A 22,667-nucleotide genomic window follows, 5' to 3' on the forward strand; every position below is an offset into this window, starting at 1 on the left:
AAGCTTCAGGGTCCTGTGGATGGGCCCCCAGATGGTCAAAAAGTAATAATGTTTTTTTCACATTTCAATGTCACAATTTATTTCTAAAATATTAAGAGTTACCTTTAAAGACAAACTAGGCTTTTCTTAATGGTAACTATTTGGAGCACGGGGTTCTTAGATATTTTGGGGCGAATGTTAAGGAGTTAAGCTGCTTTTAAATACAAGATCACCGTAAAAACTGAAGAAAAGTACCTTGATGTACTGTAAATTCGACATCTTTTCAGCAGCAAAATGACAAGACTGTATTGGATGGATATCACACGTCTTCCTTTTTGTAAAATCGGTTTTGTTTTTGGTTGTTTTGGCTTTTTGATTTACATTATTTAGACAAGAAAAGGAACATACAATATCTCCAAGTTCAACTATCCCCTTTAGGTGCATATTGCTGATGACTAATTCAGAAGCCATATAACGCTATATTTAAAACTGGGACATTATAATAAATTGTTATAATTAGCTGATATGGAGAAAGTTACATTTTTCTTTAGCTTTTACATTTTTGATCAATTTCTATGTCTCAATGAAAAGTTGTTGTTTTTTCTGCTAATAAACTTTAGTTATATTATAGGGCATATTAAGAACAAAAATGGCTAAACCCGGGTTTGGTTGTTTTCCGGAGCTCCCGAATGGAAAAGCATCAAGAAACTCGCCTGACTGATGGTGGAAGCAGGTTCAATCTGACCAGTAGGGCAGTACATTCCGGACATATTTCTCCTCTCATGTGCTACTCAGTCAAGTATGAACACTCGGAAAACCCAAAATGATCCCCAGTGAGCGTGACGCGCCTGGATGTTGGAATAAGGAATCTCCGCCCATCGCTCTGGACCATGTGGTTCCCGTCGCTCCTGTTGCTGAACTCATAAGCAGAGAGAAAAAGACATGAAACAGCAGCTGCTGCCAGGATGGCTCAGGTCAGCTTCATTAGTGCGTTTATGTGCTCTGCAGGCTCATTCTTGTTCCAATAATTCTCTTTATGGGCAACTTGAAGCGTTCCTTCACCTGCTTTTGCAACAGTCTCAGTACAATTTGGGGATCCAGTGAAGGCTGCTCCTGACAGGTACGCAACAGGGGAGAATGGGCAGACGTGAAGCGCACAGCAGAGGCGCGATGAACCCCAGCCATCTCTCCGAGCTCGGCTGCCTGCAGGACTCAGCGTCCAGCGGCCACCACCACAACGGCGGCGAGCAGCTCCGGGGGACGGACGGTGGCCATCCACGCAACGCAGATAAGCGGCAAAGAACGCCGGACTCAGTGGTCGCGGGCCGGGCATCGGCTGCAGCGGCGGCGCCGGTGGAGGTGAAGAAGCACCAGCATAAACACAACTTAAAACACCGTTATGAGGTGATGGAGACGCTAGGAAAGGGCACCTACGGCAAAGTCAAAAAAGCGGTGGAGAGGGCCAGCATGAGAACGGTGAGTCCTGTGGAAATTATGTTCTCCATGCGATAAAATGTCTATGAAATCTAGAAAATGTAGTAATGAACGAACCAGTATCTGAAAATCATTTACCTCCTATGAAATGTTGCAGGGTGGTCAGATGGGGTGACACACAAAAACCGAAGAAGTTTAGATACGGTGTCTTGTTAAACTTCAAAATTGGGGTCCCGATATAGCCTCAGCTCCTGTTTTGAAGCACATGTATAACAAAAACCAGCTGATCAGATATGTTGTAACCCGCTTTTTTAGTCCTTGCAAAAATTACAGTCTACCATAAAACCTCTCTTCCCTTTTTGGCCTAAATTTGTGATCCTGGCATCACGAATGCGGCGCCAGGAGCCAGTGAAGGACATACATAAAGGGGCCATATGAAGGACAAAATATGAAATGTATTAATATAATTACATATAATCATTATTGTTCTATGCTCTGCAAAGTCCTTGGACCAAAGGGTAGTGCCATCAAATTTCTAACCCCCTTTGGATAAGGGGGGCACTTTGTGGTACCTTCATCTATATTTGCTTGCTGTAGTTTATAATTATTTATTTAGAGGTTGAAGTAACCCCTGTGGTGCCATGGGTCTTTGTGATGCTGAAGACTTGCTTCCTGCTCTGCCAGGCAGAGATGCCTTTCCTCTGACTCACTCAGCACTTGGCATAAGAACCGTACAATAGGTCTCCATCAGTAGTTTGACACAGTTCACAAGAAACCATCTCATACACATGTTATACACAGACAAATATTATCTGTTTACTTCCAAACTGCACATTCGGACTATCTATGTTTAAAAAAAAAAAACAGTGGGGAGATAACTTGTGCAATAGTATTGGATTTGCAGCCTTTCCCATGACTCTCCTGTGATCTGACCACCAAGAGACACAGGGCTGCTCTGCTTTGACTCAACCCTCTGTTTTAGAAAACAGTCACATATTAATAGCAGTAATCTTTTGGGAAATCAGAGCTTGGATCTTGTGCTTGTTGCTTCCTCTACGACCCCAAACATCTAATTGGGATGGAAGAAAATAAGTGTCACCTTATGTGGTTGAGCTGGACCAAAGCAACAACAGGACATCGGCAGGCTGGTGCTGGATGGATATACTTTAACGAAACACTTACTGACACAGAGAAAACACAGGAATCTGGGAGACAACAACAGACCATCTGACATCGAAGGGACAGAAAACAGGGACTTCAATACAACTGAGGTAAAAAGAACGACGTGGAAATTAAGGGGCCGCAATTAACACAATACAAACAGGTGCGGATCATGACAATAAGAAATGAAAAGCAGCTCTTGAGTGTGTGTGTTAGCAGGGTGAGAGGGTTTGTTGGGATATGGGGAAAATGCAGAATTCCTTGAGCCATTAGCCAGTGCATACCAAGGATTCTTTGAAACAAAACCGACATTATTTTTGGAAACAAGGCTAAGGGGCTGTTGTTTGAGCTCAATGAAAAGGAAGGAGGAGGGGGAGGAAGACAGTTTTAGAGCAAAGGGAAGATGAGACAGGAGTTTTAGATGCAGGGGCAGAATTACGAATGTGTCAAAAACATCACAGGAGAGACAAAACTAATGCAAAGGATTTGAATTAAGATTTTGGAAAAATATCTGTGTTTGATGTGTTATCATCTTTAATACATAACCTTATCAGATATAAAAGGTTGTTGTCCAACATTTTAAAAGAAAGCAACAGTTCTAATGTTTTGCATTATCTTCTAAAACCGCAGAATTCAAATGATACAGTGGCTTGTAGGAGTGATAAATGCCTTTGAACATTTCTCATGTTTTGTCATGTTACAGCCACAGATTTCTGTGCATTTTGTTGAATGATCAAAACATTAAGTAAAAAGAAAATGTATAGAACTATCTTTCACTGTGGCCCACAACTGCATGTATTTTGCAGCACCTAACAGGTTTTCTTCCAGAATTGCCACTAAGTTTGACTGTAGTTTTGAGATTTCTAGATGGTTCTGTATTAGTTTTCCACCACACATGACAATTTGCAAAAGGCTTTCTTCTGGCTTTCAAAGGCAGGCGGAAAACATGGAAAAGGGGTCTTCACATTTACAGCTTATTGCATTATATATTTGTTTTCTTTGAACCACCATGTGAGCACTTAAGTATATTTTGATTAAATGTAAACAAACATATTTTTAAAAATTTTGTTTAGCTTTCTGTATAATAAGCGAAAGCATCTGCTTTAACCCTCAATAAGATGATGAAGACATATTTTCTGTATGCCACATTTCTACTTTAACTATAGTCTGTTTGTCTTGGTCCTGATCCTGCCAGCAGCACATAGCATGGTTCTGTAATTGTTGGCTATGAAAGGAACAGCTTAAGGCTCTGTGTTTAGCCGAACACTGAGGCCCAGGGTCTGTTTGGCAAGGATCCCGGCTAATCCCACAGCTAAATCTTACGCAGATGCTTTAGTGACTCTTGGGATGCATATGTGTGACTCTGCATGAATGTGCATGTGTTTATGTAGAAATCTTACTCTAATTGTATCTTGACACACACTCGCTTAAAAAATACTGTTAATTTCTCAGGCTCTAGAGGATTCACACACATATTATGAACAGTGATTTGTCAGAACATAGTTATTACCATGGAGTTACTGTAATGTATCTAAAGAAGAGGAAAAGGAGGAGGGAAATGTGAACCACTGTTACCTAAATAGCCTCTGGATTTCTCTACCTCTCTTGCTCTCAGTTAATACAGAAGCAAATCTGATCACTTATTCATGACTCATGCAAGTTGCATCTTATGTTTCCTGCATTTGTGAAACAGTCATTCGTTGGTTGGAATTTGTCACTCAGCTTATTATATGGAAGAACAATGAGACACAGCGGTACTTCTGATATTTGCACACAGCAGAGTGAGCTCATACAAGTGCAAGCATTCTCAAACTTCCCCCACATTGAAACTTGTCCAAAAGGGTAAGCAATGCCCATTTTATGCAGATTTTCAGGAGAGTAACTGGGACTCACAATGAAAATAAAACACAAGTCATTTTTTTAGTATAATCTGTCATGCTTCATCCTCTTAATTTGTTCTGTTCTGTTAGCAACATTTTCTTCTTTATCCCATTTCATGTCTGCTGCTAATCTTTAACAGAACTCAGCACTTAGCTGTGCCCATTAGGCACTTCACTTTGATTAAAGAGCATTTGTGTGTGTGTGTGTGTGTGTATGTGTTCTTGTACTTGTTGCTGAGTGAGAACCATTTTTCGTATTTGTATCGCAAAGTGAGGACATTTTGACAAAGTGAGGACATTTTCCTGGTCCTCACTTTTTCAAATTCCGTTCTTGGGACAAGGGTTAAGTTTAGGACTAGGGTATGAATTGAGTTATTGTTAGGGTTAGGGTTAGGTATTAACTGGTTAGGGTTAGTGTTAGTGTTAGGGTCAGGGTTAGGCACTAAAAGTCAAGGAAAATGAATGGAAGTCAACGGAAGTAACCGAAAAGTCCTCATAAAGATAGTAAAACACGGATGTGTGTGTGTGTGTGTCCGTGTATATGTGTGTGTGTGTGTGTGCATTACACACTGACCATAAAATACAGCTGGATGATGAAGTATGGATTTTAACTAGAAGATTTCACCAAAATATATTTTAAAAGCTAAAGAAAAACAAACAGTTAATCCTTATTTGTGTGTATTGGGTGTCGATGACATCACAAAAGGCAGAAGAATCAAGCTGATCAACATTTGACAGATTTCTACATAGATTCTGCAGCATTCCATCCCAGTTTACCCCGATCCTCTTCACAAACCACTTCCATGTGTTTTGTTGCTGACAAAGTTTCCTCAAATCCATGCAGTGTTCTCCCAAACTGCAGTAACGTTTTGCTGCACCATTGAATAATTCAAATACAAGTCTTTAAGAAGGATCATGATGAAAAATTGATGAAAGAAGACAAAAAACATAGTTCAACATATTGAAAATGACTGTGCTCAGTTGCCTTTATGCCTTATGTGATGTTGTCAAAAGGAGGTGTCTGTGTAAGCTTATTTTTGGGTGGATAGCTTTTATCTTGATTAAATAATGATTTACAACAACATAGCAAAGCAAACAGAAAAAGCATAACATCTGGTTCTACAGGGAACAAACTATGTTTAAAGTGAAACTATGTTTATAGTTGCTTTAAAATAATGAAATAAAGAATTCCTGATAATAAGTGCCATTTTAACATCACATTCTTTCCTGTCTTTCCTCATGTTGCTCCAGCTTTTTAGGTCAGAAAATCACTGTAGCTTACCAACACTGAATAACTGGCATTTAGCTGATAAGTGCTTAGTTTATGTGCTGCAAACTGCAGCTCAGCAAAGGAAATTTCAAATCAGCCTGCAGTCTCAGTTAATGTGGGAAATATACTTAAATGCCTCTGGTTTGATTGTAGAAAAATGCAAACCATTCCCAAAAACCAGCAATTGTTCTTAATTACATAGCTTCCTCATCAATTATGGAAGGTCAGGCCAGTCCCAGGAATTCAGTGGCTTGTGCTTGCGTTGCATAACTGACTGCAGTTAACGGAGCCTGTGAACTGTGTCTTCCTGTGTCCCATAGACATTTTTCCTGCAGCTGAGAATGCCGCAGCAGTGACCTTGGGAAGGGGTCCCGTACAACCATGAGGACACTTGGGAGCTGCTGCGATATTAAACCAGCAAGACCATTCCTGTGTTTGAACTTGTGTGTCAACTTTGCTTGTTCAGATCCTGCAGGGACTTGTTGCACCACACTTCACTGAGCATTTTAATCTGAAGTAAATTTCAGACATTTAGTGTTTGTCTCTGTCTTTTGTGCTATTTCTGTAAGAGTTTCTCTATCCAGAAAGTTTTATTGGCTCATGTTGTGGAATATCAGTTTTGGTGCTCCTGCATGCGTGGATTTAGGGGGTTGGGGGTCGCATTGGGGTACGGCAAGCGCCAGGGATTAAAGAAGAGGAGTGTTAAGATCGCAGCTGTCAACCTTCTGCTTTTTAGAATGTTCACTTCACTGGACAGCAGCCTTTAAAACCAGCATAATCACCTCTAATACCCAGAGATGTTATTTGTGCGAGAGAGTGTGTGTAAGTGTGCTAACAGTATACATGCAGGTTTGTGCAAAAACATGGATTTACATTTTTACACTCAGTTGTATGTTTGCATCCCCAGGTGGCAATCAAGTCAATCCGAAAAGAACGCATTACTGACAATCTGGATCGAATTCACATCCAGAGGGAGATTGAGATCACCTCCTCACTCAGACACACCAACATTATACGCTTCCATGAGGGTAAGACTCTGTTGCATGAGTAGAAGGAGGCATAAATATTGCTTATTCAAGTGGTAGCTGCTCAGTTTACATGAGTATTGTAAGACAATACTCAAGGATTAGAGACAACACTGCAAATACTCACACTGGGACAAATATTCCAGTATATCACACTTGACAAACCTTTTTTCTGAAGCTTTTACATTTGGTATCCATGGTGTTTGACTGTACTAGTCAAATGCAATAATCCACTAAAGTGGTAAAAAAGCCACACTTAGACATTTAAAGTAATCATCCATCCATACATCCATCCAGAAATTCCTGCAGTAAACAGTCAATTTTTGTTTTTATTTTATTAAAAGCATCTCAAAAAAGGGCTGAGAGCTGGAATTTGATCGTAAAAAATGTGCAGGAACCCTGGCTACAAAATGTTCCTTACGTGCTTGGTGTTGACAGTGTTCGAGAGCCGGGATAAGATCGTGATAGTGATGGAGTACGCTAGCAGAGGGGAGCTGTATGACTACATACAGGAGAGGAAGCGGCTGCCAGAAACTGAAGCCAGAAGCATCTTCAGACAGATTGCTTCTGCTGTCCACTACTGCCACAAGGTTAGACACACATACACTCCGCAAATGTGCCACAGAAATTAAATATAAACTAGGGCACCACATATACGCACATGCTGATTCATTAGTAAATACTGTAATGCTATATCCACTAAATCCTAATCATAATACTGTGGTGAAACCTGACTTCGGGTTTTAGATCTCTGGGTTAGGAGCACATTAGCCTCTAAGTGCTGTTTGCAGTCACATATTTACATATTTACCAACTTCCTTTATGAATTAGAGATGAAGCAAATCCTTCTTTTCTGTTGTTGATGTCAACATTAAATTAGCAGCTTTGCCAAAAAGCAGGAATTATAAAGGAAATGCCTAAATCCCATTAATACACAACGGCAGCGAAGCAAGGAGCTGCGCCTGACAGTCAGCTGAGCTGGAAGTAACAAACATGTTTTGTTTGGTTGGATTTTTCACAAATTCAGCATTATAAACTCAAATTAACATCCAGCTCCTGTCGTCTGCTGGGAGGAGGACGTTGCTCTCCTGCTGCTCCTGAATATTTTCTCAAAATAGAAACAAATGTTCTGGCATGGATGAATTATTGAATGTGCTGCAGAGGTATGCAGGGCACAGTGAGATATTTTCAGTACTTCCAGTGTTTCTCTGTTATACAAAACTGGCCATGGCGACAAAACGGAGCTAGATTATAATCTGAGTTACCAAATATATCTACTTTGTTTTTCTTTGTTCACAAATGCATATAGAAATGTACATAGAGACTTAGAGTGTATACGGAAAACACTTTTGGGAGCTATGGGTCATTTCCTTCACCAAAGTTCACTGAGGAGGATGAAATTAATGATAGAATGGAGTCTCTGAGTTTCTTTGTGTGACACAACGTCCTGGGTGGCCATAAATATCTATTGAGGCTTTGTCTTTTCCTGTGAATCACTGCCAACTCAGTATCTGTGGAAACATATCCTTCAGCAAAACCTTCCTCCAAAAGGAGCTGAGAAGAAATTTTTCCTCTGATTATCCAAACTCCGCATATCTGCCTCCTGTTGGCACCAATCCGGAGATCGAGTCATCAGATTAAAAAACCCAAACAAACAGCCTCAGTATTCTCATGTTCTGTCTTCACTCTCTTGCAGAATGGTGTCGTACATCGAGACCTTAAGCTAGAGAACATCCTTTTAGATGAAGATTTAAATGTAAAGGTAAGGCTGGAAAATAATGTGTATTTAAAAACATGGTTATACTTGAAATTAGGTGAAAACATTTCTGTCTGAATAGAAAAATATGATGTTTGTTATTTACTAGTTCTTAAAAAAAAGATAGAAGACAAGTGGACATTTAGAGCATACATTAAAAGACTTTCTGCCCACAGTAATGTCAATCTTATTTATACCATCCACACTGAACCAGAGTAAACATAGTGCAAGGTACTATAAAGTAACCCAGGGGATATTTTTTTTGCCTTGCCTGGAAATTACTGGCCTTATATGGGAGCTGTGCATGGCCAAACGGGAACGCAGAGAATCCAGCAGCAATCTGGTCCGACTGTTAAAAAAAAATGTTAAAAAAGCATTATGTGCAGACTCCTCAGCAGCTCTTCATTCACGACCTACCTAATCAAAACAAGTTCACCACACTGACCTCTCACACCATCTGCTGCAGGAAATGACCAAGACTCATGTGTTTGTTTTATGTCTGCACAATAGAAAATGTCTCATGGTATGTGTAAGAAAACAGGAACAGCGGTGCATGTTTTAAATAGAGTCTGGCTCAGTTTATACTGGTGGGTGCATTGCTGTTTCACACTGTAGTGGTTATACTGTATTATAAGGCTCAACCGGGTGTGAGATGAGACACATTATCAAAATATGATCACAATTATATCACTGTCCTTTGTAAAAACATGACCCATTTCTAGAACATTTAGGCAAAATAACGTTTCTGAATAATTTAGCCAACCTGTATCAAGCACATCGGAGATTTAATAAATACATTGACATATTTAAGACTTGCAGTATACTCCTCAGCTTATTTAAACTTACTCAAAAAAAGCTATTTTAATTTAAACACTAACAACACTCAGGTAAAGTGCACATTTTCTACACAACTGTTTGTTTATAAAGCTAAGGTACAAGAGCATGGATAGTAATAAATAGTTTTATAGATGGTATCAGCCCATTTGCCTTGTCAGATGTTCTGATTCTTTGTGATCAAACAAACTGTCTTAATTGTCTACCCCTATTGAATTGATGGGTACTTACGATGTGTTTGTACTCAGAAAGAGGAGTTTCAGAGCTTCAAGGAGGAAAAATGTAATGAATGCCCTCTAAAGTTGGAATTCTGACATGGAACGTTGGAAGTTTCTGAGTGACCCAGACTTCAATATTCAGAATGACTGTCACACTTATGAAAAGTTATTAAAGTCACGAGGATCAAACTGTTTATCTGCACTCCTGGCAGTTTTTATCACATTAAATCCAGCCGACATGTAGTGCAGTACACAATATATTTGTGATCGTGTTTCTTCAGTGTTTGAATCCATAAATGAATCCATAAATTTTAAGATCCTGTTGCTTTTAGCTGCTTTGCTACAGTTCTGACTTTCGAGACACACTGAATGCAACATTACACTGTTCAAGAGGAGTGTTTTAACCTTCTAACTCCAAATCATTTTTAATAGGTGTATTTGCAAAACATGTACCCTTCAACTTCAAAGGAATTAATATATCCTTCAAAAAATCTGCTGGATCGAATCCTTCTGTTTTGTCCTTTGGTGAAGAGTCCTTGTAAGTTCCGAGAAAATGTTTTTGAAATGGTTACGTTAAAACCTTAAAGTTGAATTAAACCTGATGTAAAAGCATAACCCCGGCCCCCGGACAAACTTCGAAAAATCGCACCAAAGGGGGCACTGCCAAGAGACACCATGGGGCACAGCTAAGTGTGGGGATGAGCAGAGGGGGCGTTGTCAGGAGGACGAGGGATAGTTGCAGCTAGCTTAATTTGACATGGAGAGTGAGCAAAGTGATGCTGGTAGTTAGGGTTTTATAGGAAAACATGAAAATGTGTGTATCAAATGTGATACTTTAGGTATATGAGTATATTTTAAAAGCACAATTTATTTATGAATGCTTAATGCATAGTATATATTTTCCAATGTAATAATGTAACAGTATTGATATTTTGTCAAAAGCATCCAATAAAGAGTTTGATTTTTAAAGTATAATATTTTTTAATAGTTCTTGTAGCCTAAAAGGATTAGTTTAACTATTGTAGGGTACAGACACATATTAGGTTTTGCAATCATTTTAAACATCCATACAGAATTAGGCCCAAAACTTTGATGAAATTTAGCTTTTGCTTCATGTTTGTGCTAAGTGAAAAAGTGCTTAGATGGCAATGAGTCTCTTGTTCATAGTGCTCATCCTCCAACCAAAAGCTTTGCAGTTTAGACTAAAGTCCTCTCCGTGTATTAAAGCACACTTGGACACGACAGTAAACCTCACTTTGACCCTAATATGCTATCAGACAAATAATTATTACTTCCAAGAAAAATCAATGCAGAAATGAGGCAAAAGTCTTACTTCCCTTCTTATGTCTTTATGATTTGCAGATCTTAACTTTCTTCTAATATTGTTACGTTGGAGTTGAGTTAGCTTTTCGAGCTTTGTTGATGTGTTTCCAAACTTTCACAACATCTGTTTATAATGTTTGTCTGACATCCTTTTAAACAACTGAAACATCTGAGCCAAATTGTTGGTATGGACTTGCATCACAAACACACATTGTTATTGCCACTGTATAAATAAAGACCTACCTTAAAGAGCTACTTTGCACACACAATGTCACCTTCTGTATGTAGTTCTCTAATGTTGTGCACCTCCGTGTGATGGAAAAAATGTTGTCATGTATTTTTAACACCAGAGCTTCTGATAGTGGGCTGGTGTGCATGTTAATAAGCTCTTCAGATAGAGTTGAGGCAAGGTATGTGTGGTTATGTCTCCTCGCAGCCTGAAGTGAGTGATTGTTCCGTTACGTAATCATGGAAGCAGCACCAGCCTGATATTCTTGGCTCTTCTCTCTCCTTGCTCGCACATAAACTGACAAAATCTTTACAGACCTATTTTTAGATTATTTAAAATAGCTGTAAGTTGTTGTGCTTCCACTATTCTAAATTTTTAGAGCAAAGTCACTGAGAAGGAATCCAGATTTCAGTGTGGGAGTGGAAACTTAAAAAGAGTTAATAAATTTGACCAAAAGTTCAGTGTTTACTGATTTGCTAGGAAGTCTGGCATTGCGTGCTTGAACTCAAGCAGCAAGTTGGTGTTTTTACAATGTTATTGTGTTTATGTATACGGTTTATGTTGTGCAGTAGTAGGGAGGAATATAAACTGTTATAATATAAATGTGTTGCTGTCTTGTCTTTTTTCTGCAGCTGGCTGACTTTGGCCTTTCCAATAATTTCCAGACGGGCACCCTGCTGCAGACCTACTGTGGAAGTCCTCTCTATGCAGCTCCAGAGATAGTAATGGGGCTGCCGTACACAGGACCAGAGGTGAGTTGGTCAACACAGTGGTTTTAAAGACCATGTCGAGGTTATGCTGGGAGTGTCTGGTTCTTTTTCTCATTTTTCCAGGTTACACTTTGATAAAATAGAAGAGTAGAAAGTAATTTTCTGTTAGAACTTTAGGATTGCTAAGAGTTCCAGAGTGTAATAAAGTGTTTTCAGAAAAAGTTTCCCCTTGTCTGGTCTTATGGCTTAAAATCACTTCAGTTCTCCATCAGCTGGTTAAATTAGTTGCTTTTTTTTAGAATTTAAGCAAAAAGGCATGCCACCCTTTTGTCTCTAAATCCCTCGCCATTCTTTGAAATAGAGCTATTGGGTATTTTCTTATAGCTTGTGACTTCAGAACGCTGCAGAGAAAAAAATTAACAAGACCAGTACAAATCCAGTCCAACTAAATAAAATTAAATTGAATCCAGTTCATCAAATTCAGATGCAGCATTTTAATTGTTAAATTAAATTGTTTTCTAGCAAAGGAAGCACATTGCATTGAATCTTTACATTGATTAAGTATCTCATCCTGAGCATCTATTGTCAGGTGCTGCATCTTCAAACCTCTCGGGACCAGTATTACAAAAGGCCACTCATATTTTTATTGCTGTAGAATTGTTAATAACTTTCAGTATCTTGCAATTAATCTGCATTTACTTTGCGTTTTTGACTGTGCAATTACATTTTTAAAGGATGAGCAATAAAAATCGTATAAACTCCTTACTGTGCTGATTGGATGTGTTAAACTGAGAGAAACCTCCAGCACAGTCAGGAAAGGGACATTTACATTGGAAAAAAGATAGTAAAGGACCTAAATAGCAACATAAATTGTAATATATACTTGAATAGATAATGAAGAACATAACTAAAGGGACTGCTAGTATTGAAGCCAACATTAATTAAAAACCTCGTCTAAAAAAGGAAATTTTTCAATATAGTCCTTCAGGTTGAGAATGTGTTTGCCTTTTGAACCCAAACTGGGAGATGGTTAAACAAGAAATGAGCTCTACAGGTGAAGGCTCTGCCTCATTTTAAAGCTTGTGTATGACAAATTATACGCAAGCTTTAGAAATGGCCTTTTATTGGAGCTACTGTTTTCTTCCACTGTGGAATAAGGAGGCAGGACTGTATGCAGTACCGTGCTAACTTCTAGGTATCAGTAAATCTTTTGGACCTGAAGTACCTGAGTGTGTATAACACTGAGTGAAGCTTCGTACTCTCTGTTTATACACATAACCAGTTCCTCTGAAGTGAGATGCTTCCAACTGATGACACAATTTGTATAATAAACACTAAGCGTAACTTAAGATCCCTGACATCTCATTTTCGGTAGAAACTTAAGCAAAAAAAAGAAAAGACAAAAATAATCACAACTTGTGTTTTAGAATAAGATAAACATTTTAGATGAACAATAAAGTGTTATGTCTTAGCCAAAAAAATATTTTCTAACTAGAAATCAGAATATAGTGATGTTTTGTACAAATAAAGCTTGGACTTGCTAGATTAGTTCTGGGGAAGGACTTACCTGTGTCTCACATTATCAACTTCTCATCATTTATCATGGCTAAATAATTGATTTTTCAATCATAACTTCAACATCAACGAGTACAATTTTGTGCTTGCCAAAGAAGCCTTGGTCCCAATATTTGTCAGGGCATTATATATTTGAAGTGTCATGCATGCAGCTTCTGCATGCCACTAAAATAGTTGGACAGTTGGGTAAACTTTTATTTCCCTTTATGCCCACATTAATGTCTGCCTCCAGAGGCTGAGCTCCTACAGTTCCCAAAGAGTGGTGGGGGCAGAGTAAAAAGTCAAGAAAATATGAGTTAATCATAATCAATATAATCTTCTGAATATCATCAGCAATAGGATCCTAATTTTATATTTTCCTAATGCCATGCAGCCCTAGTTCTACCTGTGTTTTCTTTCTTATTTCTTATTAATATTAAAAATTATATGTTGAGTTTTTGATTCTTTACTTTTTTGTTTTGTTGTTTGGTGTATCTTTAGAGTTTGTATTCTTATTTTCCAAGCTTTGTGTGCCTTATATTCTTCCTGATAAATGGTGCTATCGTTTTTCAGATGCTTCTGCTACAATAAATCAGTCAGTATTCTCTCTGTGTATAAATACTCCCCGGTTTCCTTCGTTTCTATCCCTTGCCTTTCTTCCTGTTGTGGTACTTCCATCTCTTACGCCTGGTTTTGCACCACGTCAGCTTTTGTTACTTTTCTGGATTTCCTGCTCGAGCAGAACCTGTTTACTTAAATAACTTATTTTCATCCATTTTGCATTTGTTGTTTCTTCTGCAAGCTGCTACTATACGCCTTCTTTTTATGACAAAATCACAGCACTCTTATTTTGGAATAAAAAAATTATACAACTTTATTCATCAGAATGCACCCCTTGATACCGATTACTCCTAATGGATAATAAAAAAGGCAAGAACTGATAAACAAAACCTTTACAAAGCCACTGATAACCTGTCAACTGAAGCAGAGTCAGGATATAAAATTTTTTATTGTGTTGAAGGTTTATTAATCTCATAGATAACTTTATGTATTATTGTTGTGTATTAGGTGGACTGCTGGGCACTAGGGGTGCTGTTGTATGCATTGGTTTACAGCAGCATGCCTTTTGATGGGGCCAATCACGCTAAACTAACTAAGCAGATCAGCCAAGGCTGCTACCGCAGACCCAACCCTCCTTCAGGTAAACCAATAAAACGTCCACCTCCATTAAAACTGCTTTAACATGTATCAGATGTGATTGCTTTCTGTTAAGCTGCTTTAAATAGCTGTTGATCTGTTCTTCCCAGACGCCTGTGCCCTCATTGATTGGCTTCTGACAGTACGTGCAGATGAGAGGGCCACGATAGAGGATGTGGCCCACCACTGGTGGGTGAACTGGGGCTATGAAGAGAGCGTCTGTGACTGCCCCACATCTCCATACCAAGAATGCTCTTCCCCCTTGCTGGCCCGCTACATCGACTGGCAGAATCAGGTCGGCACTGCTGCCGATATGACAGCTGACCCTGGAAGCCGGAACTTGGACTCCTCCTATTGTCCTCAGCTTACATCAAACTCTTTTTACTTCACTTTACCTTTAAAGAATGACTGTGGAGGAGGGGCGGAGGTCCGTGAAGGAATTTCAAGCCTCAGAAAGTCACGCAAGGAAAATGCTATTCCACAGACTGCCATGGGAGCCTGCACTGATGTTTGTTCAACAGCTGTCTCTCATGCTGCAATGGCCACTTCCACACTGGAAAGAAGGAAACCCAAAGGTATATTGAAGCACCAGAGGAGTTTAGACTCAGTCTTTTACAACTCTCCAAAGGAAAACTCTTCCTCCCAAATGTGCAACACTCTTCCTCACCCACATCGGACACAAAAACCTGCTCACACACATGCAGATGTCTTGTCTAAAACTCTTCCCCATCCATCTAGATTCAGTCAGCCTTCATCTAAGATGCCAAAGAAAGGGATACTAAAGAGTCAGGAGTCAGGTTATAATTTAACCCCTGACAGAAATGGTTCTGGAGGAGTTAAAGAGAGAGATGCAGGTCAATCAGGTTCTCACAAGACTATCCCAGCTGCAGAAGACAGTCCCACCATGCGCACAGAAGCAGTAAGGAGACGAAAAGGTATTCTGAAACGTAACGGTAAATTCTCTCGAAGTTTGGATCTTCCCGACAATCCCAATTCATCGGACTCATCGGCCCCTGCGATATTCCCAGAGATGCTCCAGCAGCTCCTGCGGGCCACAGGGGACGCTGAGGGGCGACGCAGCCGCCCCTCCAGTGTGGTCAGCGAGGACAGCCTCTTCTCCTCTGATTCCTTTGATCTGCTGGACCTCAGCACTCAGTCACAATGCAGAATCTTCTCCCAGGGGAAGCAGCACAGCGGTTGCAGCTCTGAGGAGAACCTGACAGAAAGAAAGACAGGAAGGGTTGAAGGAGACAGAGAAGGACAGAAATGCAAAATGTGATTACTGAATCATTAAAGCCTGTGATAACAAGTAACCTGATCTCTGGAAAGGTACATTGCAAGCGTTGACCATCACTGGGAATGTGAAGTACCATTTCTGATCACATTTGCCTGTTCAGCCTGACTGCAAGTTGGAGATAAGCACATACAGGGAGATAAAAGGGGATCTACCATCCACCAATGTGATAAAATTAGCTCACTGATCTCGTCCACAAGGTAGATCCTTACCTACTGTACACAATGCATGTGAAATAGAAATAGAAATGTGAGGACCAACAAAATGTTAGATTTCAAAACGTTTTCAAAACTGAACACACACAAGTTACCTATAGGAGCATAGTGCAGATATTTGTTTACAGTGGTAAATGTTTTAGAATACAGTGGGAACCATTTATGATGTTGTGCACAACTCAACATATTTACGTAACGGCATTTGCATCTGATTTAATTAGCTTTTTTTTTTCATTTTGAGACACAAATCCTACACTCATCTAAAATTTATAGATACACTTGTGTTGTACTTGATAAGCCTTATGTGAAATGAATTGATTCTGCCACGCTAGGATATTTTTTTAAGCAGACTTAAGGGCACTTTGTTGTTTCCGTGGAAAACTTTGCCTTATTACAGCTAAGTTTTACCATGTTTTCATCTAATATGTTTTCTTGTACTGTCCTGTTTGTGAAATATGTTCTGACAGGATGGATTAGAGCTTCATCCATGACAAAGGTTTTGTGTTCAGCTACTTTGAAATGAGTTAAAGCAAATTCTGTTTGATTTTGCTTGATACTAAATAGGAGATGAATAAAGGAATAAAGTACAGTGTGGCCTCCTTTAACACCTATATTTATTCCTTACAGTGTCAACTATGTGCAATTTGCTTATTTGTACCTACACAGATGTAAGAGTTGCAGATTGTTTTGTTTTGCTGTGACTGCACCTGTGCTGTGGAAATTTAAGGTGATCTGTGTAAAAGATGTTTTAAATTGAAAATGTTATACTTTATGAAAAGAAGGATATTCCTTGTGTTTGAACTATTTTATACTTTTTCTGCAACGGTTAATAAATTATTTCAATCATTATATATGTCCAGCTTTTCTTGTTTTTCTGTTGAGAGAGCAACTCTAAACAAGAACTCATGCTGTTTAAAAAACATCCATTAAGCTCTTTTGTAAAAACCTACGACATAACTGAAGGAATATTACAAGAAGACATCAAACCTTTCATTTGCCTTTTACTATTTACTTTTCAGCTCTTGTGTCTCCATAAAACCTGAGCTAGTCTACAGGCTGCCTTCATTGTTTTTGAGTAAAAGGCTTTTACAAAAGAAAAAACAATGAGTGCGAAGGGACAGAAATGGTCCAGTTACCATTTAAACAACTTTACTCACTTCAGTTTGCTTACATTTTTGGTCATTTTGTTTAAAGAGAAGAATCAACTGTGCAGGAAACCTTGGTAAAAGTAAGCAGTTGGCCACTAATAATGATGCACTGGATGCATTTTTTTCTCCTTTGTTTTTTCTTTCATTGAATACATTGTCATAACTCTTATCTTTAGGATCTCTGCCAGATATTAAAGTGTCTAAAGGTCAGTCAGTCAGTCATTTTCTACCGCTTACTCCATAGTGGGTCGCAGGGGAGCTGGTGCCTATCTCCAGCAGTCTATGGGCGAGAGGCGTGGTACACCCTGGACAGGTTGCCAGTCCATCACAGGGCAACACACAAACAACCATGCACACACTCATTCATACAGGCATGTCTTTGGACTGTGGGAGGAAGCCGGAGTACCCAGTAAGAACCCACGCATGCACGGGGAGAACATGCAAACTCCATGCAAAAAGACCCCCAGCTGGGAATCGAACCCCAGACCTTCTTGCTGCAAGGCAACAGTGCTACCAGCTGAGCCCGTGTCTAAAGGTTTTAAATGTAATCTTAATTGTAGCCCTTAAAAGTGTTTAATATGTTCATCTTTGTTATACTAGGTCTTAAAATGCAATTAGGTTTTACATTTTATTTGTGAAACATGCTGGTGGCAGTCATTTGTTCCATGATTTTCAAGCTGAGGAATGTGGGGGTTGTGCTGTGGTAAAACTACATCCCCTATAATGCAGGAGAACAGTAGACTATGTCAGTAGGAATCTACTGACAGACATTCCGCCTCCCTGCTAATCAGCAAAATAAATCTGCTTGTAAAACTGGCTTAAAGTTTTAAGTTTAGGTCATTAAAATTATAACATCCTCATTATGTTATCCACAACCGTTTTTTTCTTCGTGGAAATGAGTATATATTATTATCACTCTATAATAGTTTCCTTTTTTCTTTTGTCAATAACTGCTGAATAAAGTCAATCATATACAGTAGAAAACCACTGAAGTTAGGTATCCCAGGTAAAAAAAAAAGCCCATAAGTCCCAAACCACGTTTCTCATACTTTAAGTAGGTCTGAAATCATAGTGGTCGTAAAAAGGTCTCTAAGGTTTTAAAGCAAACTTACTGGATCTTGCAGAACCCTTGAAGGCCTTTCAAGCTGATGAGCTTCATCGCTGTCAGGTAAAATCTCTGCCAAGTGAAAATTTGACTGACTGAATAAATCACTGGTTGACTGATTTTTGGCCAGAAAGAGCAAAAAACATTAATTTAAAAGCAATTAAATTAGACACCTGAAAACAGGTGTAGCTCACCTACAGCTTTTTACAATCACTGTAATATAAATGGCAGCACTTATTTCTTTAACAAGACACAAGAAAAAAGAAAGAGCATCAACAGAAGCACAATTCCCAAAGTAAGTGATATTTTTTGCAGATTATAGCTCACAAAATAATCAAATTCCAATTTGTTTATTACTAAATTTTTGGATGTTTCTTTTTTTACTCTGTATTGTGAAAAATATTTTTTTATAGTTTCAATTCCTCATCAAAAATATTTCTACATTTTTTACAGATGTTCACTTCTTAAAACCTTTGGAAAAAACAGAAGTCAGAAGAAAATGGAAAGACTGGTTTCAAATGACAAAAAAGCGACAGCAGCTGAAATACCATCTTGTTATAACCAAGGTCTGTGATTGTTTTTGGTTGACTAAATTTGCAGCATAAGACATTAAAAAATACATAATTGATATGCCAATTTAGGTGAATATTGATATTGTTATTCATTTTTATCATCTATAACATTGGAATTATTGTTTCTGACAGGAGGTTTTTATTAATTAATGTTTAAAATTGTTAAAAATCTTTCAAGACAGTGACAAAATTTAAGTACTATAGTTGTATTACTGTGACCTCTGACAAATGCAATGCTTTTTATATGATCTAGATAATTGCTTTGGTTGTCTGTGCGATATTTAATTATCTTTATAGTGAGACAGTATCCTCTACGCTGCATTATAAACAAACTGAATTTTAAACTAATTTGAAATTCAATGTTTTTTCAGGATTAATGTTTCAGCTAGTTACCAAATAAATAGCACTTACCTTCTTAGTTCCAAATATTTTTTAAAGGAAAAGAACAGCTTTCTATTCTACTGAATGATTTATCAAACTGATATTCAAAAGATTTCTACAAAGTTTTGCAACATAGAGATATTAACTTCATACTTCCTATAAAATATGTTAGTTAAGCCCAAAGGGGTTTTGTGAAGTTTGAGCTCAAAATAGCATGCACAAATATAACTGCATTTGAGAATTGACCTACTCTATCTAAACAATCGTTATGTTAATAATTATGTTTTTCAAATGGGAGTGATAATTCTGGCCTGCTTGTAGCTACTGGTTAAGTAAAAACTGAATGGATTGTGACAAAATGTATTTTTTGGAATCTGTGTGCTCTCTGCTTACAGCAGACATGCTGGTTGTGTGTGTAGAAGCCGTGTGATGAACAGCTGAGACATTTTGTGGAGTTTATTTATTTACTGATTCAACTGCCATTAGTTTGAACTGTTTTTGGTCTTTGTAGAAATGGTTTATACCAGCTTTTAACCAAGATTCTATTTCTGTGGATACCATATATGTTTATGTTTAACTAATGGAACCTGCAGTAAAGAAAGTAGAAGAAAGTTAATTTCTGCCCCCAGTACTTGGGGTTGGGCTTAGGAGGTATATTTTTTGTGTTGTTTTCTGTAATTATATATTAGTTTCTTTTCATAATTAATAAATGTTTATAGTTCTTGTTCTGTTTTGACAGCTAATCTCTGTAATTCCTGCAATTAGTTGAGCATGTGGCATTAAACAAATATTCATCTTAGATGCTTAGTGGAGGATAACTGAGGAGTCCTGTAAACTTCAAGTATTTAAGTAGTTTGAGGGCCTCCTGATCTCACTGACAATCTCCATAAGAGGCACGGATTGTGGTCCAAGGATTTTTAAAATGTTGAACTACTGCAAATATCTGCAGTAATTACAAATACTTAGCAAAGTAAATCTTGTAGGCTAAGAGGCTTTCTGCTTTGTTGCCTCACGTGTGGATAAAAGTACCAATAAGTGAACAAAAAGGAGAAACCTTCCCTGGTTTATAGGCCACTTTAAGAGGTTCGTGGCTGTGGGGTTCAGTGGCTTTGCAGAAGAAAGTCTTTCCTCTAATTTATTTTATGTATGCACATTTAGATTTGGATTTCTATTTACTAATCAATTGGGCATTTTTTTAGGTTTATTTATCTGACAGTAAGCATTTCACATCTGCAAAAATGTTTCAACATTTGTCCACGAAGTTTTTTTTATTTGTTTTTATTTTCAATAAACAAGCAGACAGTTAACATCTCTTTTCATTCAACTGTGAGATAATCCAACCTGAAGTCTGGAACTACTGACTCTGGTTTTGGGATATGGTATTTCTAACCTTTCTGACCTAATAGACAGACCAAACCTGATGTCCTTTGATCAGCTAATTGACAAGTATGATATTCATAGGTGTAATTTCTTTCAGTATTTACAAGTGAGGGACTACGTTCAAAGGGACATGACAATACTTAATAACCACACTGTGTCTGATTGTGAAAAAGACCTATTTAGACTGCAATGTAAAGCTGTATAAAGATTTTCTATGGTTTACTAAAATAATGGAGCTACTGCCTTTAACGTTGAACTTTTCTTTCACATAGAAAGTACTCCAGGGTTGGTGCTTCTGTGTTTTTTGTGTGTATGCTCTGTTCTCTCAAACCCCCAGTCGGTCATGGCACATGGCCACTCACAGTGAGTCTGGTTCTGCTGGAGATTTCCTCTCCACTGTCGGTACATGCATGCTCGGGATGAGGAATTGCTGCAAAGTCAATGCAGACGACTATCCGCTGTCGCTGCATGCTAGTCCAGGAGGAGTGAATGCTGCAAGTCAATGACTCAATGCAATCTACTGGGTTTCCTTAGATAACTTTTTAACCAATTTGAATAATAAACTGAATTGACTGCATTGTTTGATAACTAGGATCAATTGGAATGTATGTACTTGACTTTGGAATCTGTATGATTCGACTGAATTGACTTTCTAAAGTTCCATAGTCAAAGTTAAAGTTTTTGGGGTTTTTTTGCGCTCTGAATATGTAAAAAATTTAAAAAGCAATCGACATATGTTGGAAGAAAAATTAACGAGCAGACAAATGCAGGTTCAGGGTTAAAAAGCTGGCAGAAAATAAATAAAATTGATTCACATGTTTTGGCAGAGCCTATTTTAGATCATTGATAGTAGGAAGGCAAACTACAGCTCAGAAACCTGAGCTATAGTGTCACCTTGTGGTTGTTTGATGTCATGCTGAAACATATGATGTGAAAGAAAATCGCCGACAGTCAAAGTTTGAATTGTTTGAACATTTTGTAAAGGTTCGTTTTGTCGTGTCATAAGAAACCTACCTATTTTAGGTTGAGTCTCGGGGAGCCTATTGCCCTCATTTTGCTTCAGGAGAATTTTTATTTTTAACAAATGGAATAAAAAAAGAATATTTAAAGCGTATTTCTACATTCCGGTTAAGGTTCATGTTGCTATGTCCTCTTTAGAAACCTTTCTCACATTAGCAGTTCTAATAAAATGTCAATAAACAGACAGCCACTTTTAACAAGAGACACATGCCAGTCAACAAAACAGTATATTGCACAGTAGCCAGCTAAACTATTTCCTGAAGTCCTGAAGTTCTAGGAAACATCATAATTAATGTTGAAGGTAAAACTTTTGTAATTAATTTATAATTGTCAGGATAAACATGTATAGAAAAAATAGATTGTGGTGAATCTAATTGAAAGTACTTTTACATGACTGTGATTATAGGCCACAATAATGACATTTTAGCTTATATTTTTCTTTTTTCTTTGTTGGGAAAGACATAATCTTTTAGGTAGTGAACTGGTAGAGATATAACTATCATGTGTCTATCTGACATTCAGAAATAATACACATACATCTCAAAGCAGGATATGCCTATATTAAAGTTCTACTATGGCTTTGATATGGAAATACGTTTTATTTACAACGTGTTTTTATGTATTTGGGTGACAGATGGAAGCTTTGGGTGCATATGTTGAAATATTTAAAGCACTGAAGCAAAGTATGGAAGCCCATTTCCGCCACTCTGATGGAAAAACAAAACAAAAAAAAACGTATCTCATAATTATGAGATAATATCTCATAATAATCAGATAGCTATGTCATAAACCAAAAAGAAAATTGAACAATGTGTCTGCCACTCCTTTATTGACAATGTCATGTATGCTTTATGTCTGCAAGGCCACCATCTCCATCTTGCTAGAACGCCCATTGTGTATAGTCTACATTGTTGTCATCATGACCCCCACAGCCCCTGTGGCTATTTTGTTTTTCAAACAATTTTTCAATTACAACTTTAAA

The 22,667-nt window shown here is 38.1% G+C and overlaps 1 protein-coding gene across 1 annotated transcript; it reads left to right on the forward strand.

The window, feature by feature from the left end:
- Nucleotides 1-355: 355 nt before the first annotated feature.
- Nucleotides 356-16,928, forward strand: LOC124871749 (NUAK family SNF1-like kinase 1). The gene is made up of 7 exons (XM_047371277.1): nucleotides 356-1,455; nucleotides 6,632-6,752; nucleotides 7,188-7,339; nucleotides 8,446-8,511; nucleotides 11,742-11,861; nucleotides 14,442-14,574; nucleotides 14,681-16,928. The coding sequence occupies exons 1-7, from the start codon at nucleotides 1,117-1,119 to the stop codon at nucleotides 15,847-15,849; spliced, it is 2,100 nt and encodes a 699-aa protein (XP_047227233.1). The 5' UTR covers nucleotides 356-1,116; the 3' UTR covers nucleotides 15,850-16,928.
- Nucleotides 16,929-22,667: the final 5,739 nt, after the last annotated feature.

This window comes from Girardinichthys multiradiatus, chromosome 1 (genome assembly GCF_021462225.1).
Source record: "Girardinichthys multiradiatus isolate DD_20200921_A chromosome 1, DD_fGirMul_XY1, whole genome shotgun sequence".
Classification (NCBI taxonomy): Eukaryota; Metazoa; Chordata; class Actinopteri; order Cyprinodontiformes; family Goodeidae; genus Girardinichthys; species Girardinichthys multiradiatus.

Coding starts and splice junctions, on each gene's coding strand:
- LOC124871749 (XM_047371277.1), top strand. CDS start 1,117: ATGGGCAGACGTGAAGCGCACAGCAGAGGCGCGATGAACCCCAGCCAT. Junction 1,456..6,631: donor AGAGGGCCAGCATGAGAACG/GTGAGTCCTGTG, acceptor TTGCATCCCCAG/GTGGCAATCAAGTCAATCCG. Junction 6,753..7,187: donor CATTATACGCTTCCATGAGG/GTAAGACTCTGT, acceptor TGGTGTTGACAG/TGTTCGAGAGCCGGGATAAG.